The sequence below is a fragment of the Lissotriton vulgaris genome, chromosome 8 (genome assembly GCF_964263255.1).
Source record: "Lissotriton vulgaris chromosome 8, aLisVul1.2, whole genome shotgun sequence".
NCBI lineage: Eukaryota > Metazoa > Chordata > Amphibia > Caudata > Salamandridae > Lissotriton > Lissotriton vulgaris.
The window spans coordinates 408,907,263-408,919,746 of NC_141696.1; the positions used below are offsets into that span (position 1 = coordinate 408,907,263).

The following is a 12,484-nucleotide window of genomic DNA, read 5'->3' on the forward strand; positions in this document are numbered from 1 at the left end:
CATTACTGTATTATGGAAACCTGCTTTACAAATCCTGGACCTCCACTATCATCTCAAACGATGCATGAAGTGTGGCAAATATTAACTGCTAAATTAGGTTACAGCAACATAAGAGAATAGGGAGCAAAGCCATGGGCTGGGACTGGCCAATCAAAGGTGTCTTTGGCTGCAGCCTGGTGCTCAAGAAAGCTACCTGATGATTTTGTGCTGATTATGGAGACAAAGTCAATTAAGCTGTTCTTTGTTGAATGAAGCAGCCTGAACTGCATGCACGGATTCAGAAACCGTAAATGTTAGTTGCAGATAGCACAGCACAAAAACATGGAGCTGTGGCTGCTGTTTTGCTATTTTGAGCTGTGCAGACTCTTGCTCATGAATAACTCAGAGTTTCCGAATTAGTGTTGTAGGCAGTGCCATTTTCCAAAAGACTGGCACACGATTTCATTCCTGAATGTGATCATGATATGGTCCCGGCATGCTGCAGAGGAAAAGGCTATGGTGAATCTCTGAGGCTGCTTAAGTGAAAAGGGAATATTGGTCACTAGGGCCTGGGGAACAGCTAAGAAGGTTGGCAGAGATTAAGCAAGTCAGTGGTAGAGATCAAGAGCACTGATGATCTAAACAGTGCCAGGATCACCGTTGAGGCTGTGAGACCAATTGAGGACTTTGACATTCTCAACTGTAAAAGTGCCCTGCGGGTGTGAGAGGTAGGCTTGTGGAAGAGGCGCAGGAGACTGGAGCAGCTCTGCAGTACTTCCAGTCGGTTTCTGGCACCAAGCCCCTCCATGCAAATGGGCTGTGAGGCAGAAGCAGTGCGACAGGTGCTCTGCTGCTGCCTGCTCCTTTAGTCCTCATCAAGCTATTATTTTGCAGAGGACTCACAGAATGTGCGCCTGCGGCACAATCCCAGTGTAAAGTGATGCGCGGAGGCAAACTAAAGAAAATTCCAACACTAGTATGCAGACTTCTACATCAACTGAACCAGAGCATGCTAGTTCACAATAAATAATCCGTTCTGCACAACTTGACAGTTACAACACTCTATGGCTGTAATCTGGGCCGTTTCAAAGATGAATGTCACCAATAAAAGTCAATGGCTACTGGAGGATGACCTATTGCCCACTCTCTTAGTGAGTTGCTTGTGTAAGCTTTGGAAGATAGTTAAAGAAGTCTACAGATAGAAACAATGCCAGTCTACGGGCATTAAATGGGATAGAAACACCGCCCTTCCTGGTCAAACGCAGACAACTGAACAATATAGTACAGTACACCATGCTGGGATTCAAAGCTTACCAACTAGTTATTAACCAAGCGGAAAAACAAAACTTCCTTTATCAAATCGTGATGCCATGGTAGAAACCTAACATGATTCATCACAGGAGAAAAAGGCAAGACAAGAAAAACATTTTGGCCGGTACTTTTGCACCACCGCAACATGAAAACAATAATGACCAAGTGGAAAACGCACAATATAAAAGTCACTACGTTTTGTTAAACTAAAGTCAGCAAACAATCTAGATGTGAAATTAGTGCCATAGTTGGCAACATTTAGTAATGCCAAATTTACTTTAACATGAAACATTTAAGGAGATTTAAAATACTTTTCTTCTTTAGAATGAATTTGGTGGCTCAGAAGTATTACGAAATCTCGCTAGGTCTGAAGGAAACTGTTAAATGATTACTCCATAGGCACGCGAAAGGTTAGACGTTTATTATATGCAGAGATCCTCTACAATGGTCTGTTCAGGTGGCCCATAAACATTCTAACGAGAGCTTCACCTGAAGGTACCAAAGAAGGGAGAGACTATAGAGAACAAGCATTTACAATGTAATGGTTTCGCCTTTGGAAAAGTTAGAGCTATTGGCATTGTAAATGACAAAATGTATATTTATGTGTTGGTTTTGTCATTTACATTGCCATTAGCTTAATCTCTCGCAATGTGAGACCAATTGTACCCTACGGACGAGCTCAGCAGACAGCAATTACTACCACACACACACACACACACACAAACGCACACAGAGCCACACACACCCAGAGCGCCCCACACACCCAGAGCCCCCCCACACACACACCCAGAGACCCACACACCCAGAGACCCACACACACACCCACCCAGAGACCCACACACACACACCCACCCAGAGACCCACACACACACACCCACCCAGAGCCCCCCACACATACACCCACCCAGAGCCACACACACCCACCCAGAGCCACACACACACACACACACACACACACACACACACACCCACCCAGAGCCCCCCCCACACACACACACACACACCAGGCGAAACCTAAAAAGTATAACAAATGAAAATGCAGAAGGAATAGGCAATATACAAAATGTACAACCTCTTTTTACAAACTACTGTAGCAGAACCACAACAGTGCTAACCTGAACATTACAAAAAAAAGTGCAGTCTATTCTACGGGCTGAAAATCACTTTAAATGCTTTCGACTGTCTCATGGAAAGAATATAAGAAGTGTGTACACAATATCACAAATTGAAGGAAAGCAACGTTGGGTTGTTCTTTAAAAAAGTATGGGAGGCTCCATGCATGCATCTGTGTTGTCTGCGGCCAATGTGTGTTGTAATAGCAGGGGATCATCGCTAAAAACGTACCCATCACGCCATAAATAGGTCTACAAACGTCTAAAAAAAAAAAACGCCCTTATACTGATCTGTCAGACCAGCCAATCGGGCCAGTCCGATCCTGGTGGTCTGTGTACACGGATTGAGACTGGGCCATGTGGGGTTGATGGTAGCCAGCAGCTGCCACAACAGACACCAAGTCAAACAACTCCCTTTCTTCCCTGCTTCCCGCTTCAATGCGAAGTGGACGCATTTGCTACCTTTTCATTGGGGTAGGACGGCCCACGGACAGCGGGAGGGGGGCGGGTGAACGGGCTCACGGACAGCGGGAGTGGGGGACGGGTTAACAGGCACACGGAGAGGAAACCTAAAAACGTAAAACAAACAAACAGACAACATGAGACGGGATAGACGAGACAGGATACACGCACAAACACAGCAACGAGACACACAAAGGGGAGACGACATAAGACGGGATACACAAGACGAGTAAAAGACGAGCCAAAATAAATCTCAAATAAAAAAAAATATCTGTTACAAGCATACTGTACAAACACAAACATTCACAACACGGAGCCCAATTATAAACAAAATGCTGCTTACCTGATCGAAAATAACAACAGCTTCCTGGCAACGTAAATCTCGCCGACCACTCCGGCTAAAGGCACTTCCAAAAAGACTAAAACATCACGAGAGAGAAAAAAAAAAAAAAAACACACACGCCCACAGCCGCATGACGTGAGAAAAGGCAAACACAACAGGTGATGGACCGAATGTGGATCAATGTCACACACTCACCCCAGTCCAAAGATCTGGGCCCAAATCCATCGTTTTTTTGCACTCCACACCACCCTGGGTTAGACAATGGCGATATGCAAATCAGCTCTGACCCTGTGCCCCATGGGAACAGTCCAGTCCGAACTACAAAAGCCATGTCCTTCCCAGAACGGAATCAAGCATCCGAGGACCGAACCGGTTTCGAGGTAACACCTCTCATCAGCCCGGCTAGCTTGACTCCAGTGGTGTGGAGTGCCTGGGACCCACGTCTGGGCATCCCCAGCGCACTTAGGGCGGAATATGCAAACACAACAGGTGATGGACCGAATGTGGATCAATGTCATACACTCACCCCAGTCCAAAGATCTGGGCCCAAATCCATCGTTTTTTTGCACTCCACACCACCCTGGGTTAGACAATGGCGATATGCAAATCAGCTCTGACCCTGTGCCCCATGGGAACAGTCCAGTCCGAACTACAAAAGCCATGAGAAAAGGGGCAGGATGAGAAAAACCTTGCCAGAACGACCACGAATCGCCTCGGACCATGACGGACAGATCTCACTTCCAATGGCTAGCCTCCATTTATGGAGCTAACCAATGGAAGTGAGAGGCGTGACAAAGACACCATACTCTTCTCAAAAGTTTTCGCCTGCGCGAACGCTGCTGCGTAGCGGACGCCAGGCGAAACCTAAAAAAGGGGGTAGGGGGGGGGGGGGGGGAGGGGGAGGGAACAGGACAGGAAGAATAGAGAAGTGTGCAGGGATTATAACATGTCAAAACCATGAAGAATACATTTCATCTTATAGTCTGCTTGCCAACTAGAAGGACGGCAAACTGACATCCTTGGACCAACACAGTTCTATCCTCCACTCCACTATCGTTTGACGAAGGAATCAACACATCTGGACAACAAGCCACATTGTCCATACTCCATGTGCGTCCGTCCTCTAAAATCACTGAGTTGCGATTGACAAGTTTGATTCTCATGGGTTGAGAAAACAGATATTTTGGAGCAGTTAGTTAGGACTCTTGATTGCGACCCATTGACTTTCTCTTCAATCTCTACTAACAGTACCCCATATCTGGTTTTATAATCATTTTGGTGATGACTAATCTGGTCCAAAACTGAGCTCTGTCTACCCAAAGAGGACATCCTCTATTAAGCGGCTTGGGAATTAACTGAGAGCCTGGATTCCTCCCCTTAAGAGAAACGAAAGGAGATACCCCTGAAATTGCATTATGAGTGATGTGATAGGACTATAGCATCTTCCTCAAAGCTTCATCAATGGATTCACGAGAGATGAGGGCCAACTGAATGGTGTATTTTATCATTCTGTTAGCCCTTTCCACTAACCCATTGCCTTTAGGGCATGTGTGATGGACAAAATTTCCAGAAACGTTGTCATCTCATCGTAAGTAAACTGCACTCCATTGTCAGTGACCACAACACTGGTTATACGTTCCTTAGAAAAAATCTCTTAAGAACTCAATAAGAAATGAGGTATTAATAGATGTGACTGGCTTAGTAGACATCCAATGGAAATGGTAATCTATTAACACAAACATAATTCTCTGGGAATTTAATGGTCCTATGATGTCAAGGCCTAATTTGTCTCAAGGCTTTGAAGGTACTAACACAGGGAGAAGAGGAGTCTTGCGGGTGACTATTTTTGTCACTGGAGCTGCAAGCAAAATATTCTTTTACTGCCTTCTCCACCATGGTGTCCATGTTGGGAAACCAATAATCATTACGAATTTTCCCTTTCGTCATACTCTTAACAGGATGGCCTTCATGTGAGATGTCAATAACGCGTTCTTGCATGCCCTTGGGAGGAACAATCTTGTTAGATTTGTAAATTTTATCATTGATGCAGGGATGTGGAATTCCTATAGCCCGACGCCCAGGACATATTGTTTGGGGTCAAGGGCAGCAAGTTGTAATGTGTATTTTGTCCTTGGGACAAGTAGGCCCAACCCACTGTAGCACAAACCCTTTGGCTGCCAGTTTGCAGTACCACATTAAGGATCAGGGAATGGTACTGCCTGTAGCTAAGTTAATATTCGTTTGCATGTGCTAATGCTGTTCAAACTTGTATTTAGGGTTTATTAATTGAAAGTCTTTATTAGTAGGGGGAGCGCTCTAAGTAAATGTACGTTCTGACTGCACTACTGACAGTGGTTCCAGTATAAACATATGTACACACGGTTTAAAAATTTAGCAACATGAGGCTATGCATGATGCTCACAGAATGCTCTCTGATTAGATGCAAATATTTGCAGAAGCTTGAAAGCAAGATTCATGTTTCTTTGCTTTCAATATAAAATTATCCTAAAAAATGAAAGTAGGGAAAAAAGATTTTGCTAAACTACTGTAAAATTTCAGGTACCATTTCTTTGCAGCATCATTTAGTAAAATGTGTTGATGCATGCTAGTATTTCCCAAAACTATTCCTCTTGGAAAATGTTCGTATCCAGTTTCAATAAGATTATGAGAAACAAAAATAAACAAGCCTTGGCACAGCCAGTAGGGCTGACATTGGTAGTCAGCTTTTTAGTTTTGGCAATGCGTGACATGTTTTGGCATGGCTTTTGTAAAACCTTAATGATGTGAGAGATGCCGGGCCCTCAACATTATAACAAACATTGGCAACTGCAAAAATTGTTTTTGGTCTCAAAAAAGCACACATTGCCACATTAGTTACTGGCACTGAACAAAACTACTTTGTGAACCGATATGCTCCTTGTGAAAGAGCAGAATGCTGTCACTCACAGTGAAGCCAGCCGATTCACAGAGAGAGAGAATTTTAATAAACACAAAAGGTCATGGTTAACGGCAGACCAAATTAGGGGCCCAATTATTAAAGAAAGTCTCAAAAGTGCACCTTTGGTATTTGGCTTTCGTGAACTCACAAGAATTTACATTAGTAGGGCAAGAAATTGTACTTCTACAAAATATTTGTGAACTGCATTTTAGCATGAGCAAATATGCATGTGTAGATTTGCTCATGTGAAAACCTGGATGTTTTAAAGTTCATTTTCCCTCCAACTACTTTTTTCGCCAACTCTGAAAGAAGGTTTACATCTGCCACTCTCAGGAGTAACTTTCTAACATTTCTCAGTATTGGAAAGAAGATTTGTTGAAAACCCTTAAAACATGCAAGTTAGTAGGTTTGCACAGACTTTAAAGGGCATTCCAACCCTGGAACCACTGCTTACCACCATCTTCAGTCCCAGTATGTAGATATGCGGAAACGTGGCAACATAAAATGATTACTAATATTCAAACACTACTATGGTATATACCCTGGCATAATCAGAGAGGCTATATAAGAGCTCTTATATAAGGAGATCGCTGCCATAATTTGTGGCAGCGCTACATTGCACCAAAGGGACAAGTGGATTTTGTTACAGGACAAGTAGATTTATGAAGCAACCTGCCCCACGGACAAGTAGATATTTTAATAAATTCCACACCCCTGTTGATGGATAACTCATCCTTCACATTACAGAAGGGCTGAAGTCAGTGTGGTAAAATATTAAAATTCTTTGGCCAACCCTTGATAATCCTTTCTTTAAGGGACTCAAGGATATTATCTTCTTCGCACTTCTATTAGTCTCCCTTTTTTTTGCTGGAATGTCATTTGCTAGAATAGCTTCCTCAGGTGGGCTAACCTGGGAATCTTCACCTGTGATGGGAACCTTGAGAGACAATCAGCAATTTGATTCTTACTACCTGGCACAAATACAATGTTGAAGTTGAACTCTTGCAAACCTAACACCCACTTCGAGGTATGAGGAGTGGCCTTCTCAATACATTTGGTAGCGAACATAGGAAGTAGGGGTTTACGATCAGTTCTCAAAACAAATGGTATGCCCCACAGGTAGAATTTGAAGTGATTCATTGCCCAATAACAGGCAAGTGCCTCTTCTTCTATGGTGAAATCATTACGTTCCGATTCTTTTAATGTAAGGGCTGCATAAGCAATTATCCTCTCTTTACCCTCAACTACTTGTGTAAGGGACGCACCTAACCCCTTCACACTGGCGTCTGTGTTAAGAGTGGTTTTGGCACAAGAATAAAACATACCCAATTGAGGTACCAAAAATATTGCCTGTTTGATCGTGATAAACTCCTCCTGACACCAACGACTCCATTCAAAAGGGCAACCTTTTTTTAGTAATGACCTAAGTGACTGCACCTGATCCGCAAAACTTTGGATGACTTTAGACATATACTCCGCAAGACCAAGAAATTCATTCAATTCTTCTTTGTTTGAGGGTGCGGTGCCATTCTGACAGAGCCTACCAAGCTAGTTTTAGGTCTCATTCCCTTCTTCAGAAATAACGTGTCTCAAGTATGTAACTGATTTAACACCAATTTTGCATTTATCTTTCTGTGTGGTGATCCCAACTTTACTCAATTTCCCCAGAACTTTCTCCAACACCTCGTAGTGTTGTTCTTCTGAGCAACCATACATAAGTATATCATCCTGAAAGCAAAGGACCTTTTTGGTCCCTTGCAATATATGTTGCATCACTCTTTAAAAAAACTGCAGCAGCAGATTCTAGTCCAAACGGCATCCTAAGGAACTGGTACATTCCAAATGGAGTTATGAAAGAGGTTAGAGCTCTAGAGTCCGGATGAAGGGCTACACGTGGTAAGCTGACGAGAGATCTAGACGACTAAAATATTTGGCACCCTAAATGACACTTAGCATTTCCTTAATGTTAGGAAGAGGATGCCTATCCACCCAAATGTTGGCATTGAGGTCTCTAAAATCAACACACAGATGAATACATTTCCCTCCCTCTTTGGAAGCAATAACAATGTGAGGTAGTCACTCCGAACTCTCTATCTTCTCTATGACCTCATTGGCCTCCAACCTGTCCAATTCTTTCCTTAGAGGATCTCTAATTAGCAAAATAATGGATCTGGCTTTGTGAATTACTGGTTTAAACTGTCTTTTCAATTTTATTTTATGAAGAAATCCATTAAACAAGCCTATTTTTTCCCAAAAACTTCAGGAAATGTACTACATACATCCCTACCAACAATAGATCTGTCAATCAAATATGCCTGTTCCAACACATTGGGATCCAATTTGATCCCCAGATCTCTTTGGTGTTTCCATCCTAATAAGTTCGAACCACTTTTAGTTATGCAAATTTTTCCCATGGTGGATCTTCCTTTGAAAATTATCTGCGTAAGCAACATCCCTGCCAGGGGTATGGGCTCTTCATTATAGCCCCCAGGGTTAATATCAGGAGATAATGAGTAAACTTTTCCCTGAGAGTTTTCCATCAACGTGTTCTCATTAATGAAGGTATGAGGGGGGAAAAGAGTCAGCATACACAGTGTAAGGAACCCCTCTCACTGAAACCCATCCTAGTCACCAAATTGTTAACACCTTGGCTGCTGCCCAGATTTATCACCGGTGCTGAGCCCCAATGTTAATGGGTGTGGTCATGACGGAACGGTTCCGTCATGAGCACAGCTCAACCGATGCTCATGACGGAACCGTTCCATCATGAGCATCAAAGGGGTTAAATGATTACTCCATAAGCATGCGAAAGGTAAGAAGTTTATTATATTATAGATCCTATACAACTGTCAGTTCAGGTGGCTCACATGAACATTCTAACGTGAGCCTCACCTGAAGGTTCCAAAGAAGGGAGAGACTCTAGAGAGAAAAGAAGTGGGGGGGGACAGGAACACAAGGAGGACAGGAACACAAGGAGAAGGAAGAACAGAATGCTCCATTTATGTAGATTACAACAGAAACATTTCACAAGAAGAAGATTGTGGGTCACAAATCCTCAAAAAATAGATTATTTCCATGTATGTTTTACGTTACTAGTACAACAGTTGCAATTAGGTGCCCTATATGACACCATTAATGCAACAAACTTAGAAGAAACAAAATACAGTGGCAGTTAAAATTGACATAGTAACCTTAAGGCCCTGGACAGGTCCATTCGGAAACCATACTTACATTCGGCTAGTTTCAAGGTCGTCAGAGTTGGGGTCTCCTGGTAACCTGAAAGATTCAAAAAGATATTTTTAAACATGATGTACAGATCTCAATCAAAACACGGAGAAGAAGCATGGTATTCGAAAGCCTCTGTGAAATCAAAGGAAGGCGGAAGACTAGCAGCAGTGAGCAAGTAGATTGGAGGAGAAAGATAGATGGGCGAGTTAGGTGGAGAGCGAAAGCTAGAGAAGGAGAGAGCTAGAGTTGCAGAGGGAAGAGAAATAATCAGTGGGAAAGGGCCACAGATGAGACATGTGGATAGAAGCAGGCATGGTGAAAGGAGATGCGTGGTGGGAAGCCGGATGGGGGCGGGAGAGCCTGGTGGGGGGGCGGGAATGCGAGCGAGGGGAGGAGAAGTGTGGGGATAGAAGTAGGCATGGTGAAAGGAGATGCGTGGAGGGAAGCCGGATGGGGGCGGGAGAGCCTGGTGGGGGGGCGGGAATGCGAGCGAGGGGAGGAGAAGTGTGGCAGGCAGATGCGCGGAGCCAAGCTGGATGGGGGCGGGGGTTTCTGTGTTTTTGAATGAATGCTGTTTGCGGATTAGGGAGATGCGCGTGCTTGTGTGGTCACGTGACCCGCTTTTGTGGTCACGTGACTCACGTGCACTGTGAAGAAACTGCAGTGGTTTCACGAGTCGATCGAGCCCTTGAATTTTCGCCTATTACATTCGCAAGCGAATGATAATAGGCGAAACCTAAAAACGATCTACAGAAGGTAGAGCTAACGGAAAATAAGAATTTCAACTTCTAAACTTTCTCAACAAAATGAAGAGAAGGAAACCTCTTTCTTGCTCTTAAACTTGAGTTTCCAGGTATATAACCAATATCATTCAGGTAAAGGGATATGTTATTATAGACGGTAATGTGGCATACACTGCAGAAAGAAGGGTAGGAACAAGGCCTGCAATATTCTTTTTGTACCATTATCAAAGATTTCTCTCGGAATCTATTATTTTAATAAGGCACTCCAGAATGTATGATTTTAAGATCTAGCGTCAAAACCTTTTATCAGGACTAAAATTATATATGTGCTGCCTTACAGGGACTTTCAGCTAGCCCTCTTCATGCATTGGTCAGCTGTTGTGTTTTTCAAATGTTTTCTTCCATCCACCACAGCATACAGCATGGGCCAAAGGTTCAGCTCATCTCAGCCAAAGGCTAGCTTTTCCGGAAGTGATGTTATTTTGCTTTTTTACAAGGATCGCAGGGGAACAAAACGTAGATCCTTTTAACGCCAGACTACTAAGACAAATAGGGATTTTGAGACCAAAGACATTTTTGGCTTTTACACTATTTTGTTTTTGAGAGCACCAACTCCTCAACAATAAAGTATTTAAAAAACGTTAGCAAAATAAAACAAGCACTGACAAAGCCAAACGTTTGCTAGCCACTCTAGACCCATTGGTTTTGACAACGCTCCTTTTACATAGCCTTGCAACGTATGTTTTTGAACTAACTCAAATACATCAAAAAGAGAAAGCTTAACTGGGGACACAAAACTGGCAAATATGAACTACTAAGGAGTAACTGATACAAGTTAAGTTTGAGTACTTTATATGTCAGTAGTAAGTTTAAATAAATCTGTAACATCCCATTTAGTAATTTCAGAAATCCACAAAAGACTAGCAAACTGGAAATACTATAAAAACGCTATTGCTGCAACTGCCAGCAACACCAAGACACTATCTCTATGTTGGGAATGCAGGCACATTCTGGTGAGACAGTTTCAAGAGTCCATCTTGAACTGTGTGAAGACCTTCCTCAGACGACAGACATAGAATCACTAGATCAGACCGAACTGGCCTCAAACAGAAGGTCCGACCTTTGTGTAAAAATATAAATTTTGTGATCACTGGAAATCTCCTTAATACAAAGAAAGGGTTTCATTATTAACTGTGACTGCCAAAGGCCATCTTCTGCAAGATGGATGCATTACGGACTTATCGAATATGGGGTCCTGGCCGACAGAGACTGGCCATGGGTGTGGAATTTAATAAAATAACTACTTGTCCATGGGGAAGGTTGCTTCATAAATCGACTTGTCCAGTAACAAAATCCACTTGTTCCTCTGGTGCCATGTAGTGCAGGGACAAATTATGGCAGCAATCTCATTATATAAGAGCTCTGATATAGCCTCTCTGATTGTGCCAGGTCATACCATAGTAGTCTTTGAATATTTGCAATCCCCTTATGTTGCCACGTTTCGGCAGATCTACATACTGAGGCTGAAGGTAGTGGGAATCAATAGTTCCAGGGTTTCTATGCCCTTTTGAGTCTCTGCAAACCTACTAACTAGCATGTTTAAAGGGTTTTCAACAACTTTTCTCTAATCTTTTCGCATACTGAGAAATGTTGGTAATGTACCCCTGACAATGGTAGAGCTAAACTTCTTCCAGAGTTGGGATAAAAGTGGTTGGAGGGAAAGTTAACTTGCAATTACTCGGATTTTCGCATGAGCAAATCACGGCTGAGGAAAGGCACCTTCCCAGATCGTCACGATATAATAGTTTTATTACAAATCAAGGGGCACACTCACGCTTGGAGTATCTAGGGTCCCAGTTTGATACCGGAGTGGCTGGTATGCAAAGCTTTGCTGCTCCTGGCACGTTACAGAACTGAGTGTCCAAAAAGAGTGAAGTGGCAGCACTTGAGTGCAGCCCTGATGAAACTGCTCTACGCTATACAGGAGTGAAACATGTCGGCACTGTAGGTAATGGTATGCATGACTAGCTACCAGCCTTTTTAATACTCAAGAGCACGCAATCACCACCCTACGAATAAAAGTGGATAAGGGATTGGTGTGTTGTGTGTGGTTTTAGGCACTCTATCATTATGTTTGTGTGTGTTTGCCACTAGCAGAATTTTCTGCACTTCACTGTAGCACTTTATATGTTGTTTGTTTTGGACACGTCTTCTTTTCTATCACCTTTATTTTCCCGAGGAGCGAGTGACCACCGATGATGAGACAGGGGCCTGTCTGGAAATTGCATACCAGTTACCCCGCTTGGTGGTGTTTCCGTGAGGGGTCACTTTCTTCTCGCACATTTTTCCTCTATTTAGAATAAGGTCC

The 12,484-nt window shown here is 43.1% G+C and overlaps 1 protein-coding gene across 4 annotated transcripts in view; it reads right to left on the minus strand.

Moving 5' to 3' along the window:
- The window catches only part of UBE3A (ubiquitin protein ligase E3A), a 246,710-nt gene that overhangs the window by 185,287 nt on the left and 48,939 nt on the right, over window positions 1–12,484 (minus strand). For 2 of the 4 annotated variants that reach the window (XM_086934175.1, XM_086934177.1), the window contains exon 2: window positions 9,377–9,421. The exons of 1 other annotated variant lie outside the window; for it this stretch is intronic. In XM_086934175.1, the coding sequence (XP_086790301.1) occupies window positions 9,377–9,421 (45 nt within the window). Of the gene's footprint in view, window positions 1–9,376; window positions 9,422–12,484 lie in introns of those variants that run through there. One more of the 4 variants, XM_086934178.1, reaches the window with a different exon arrangement.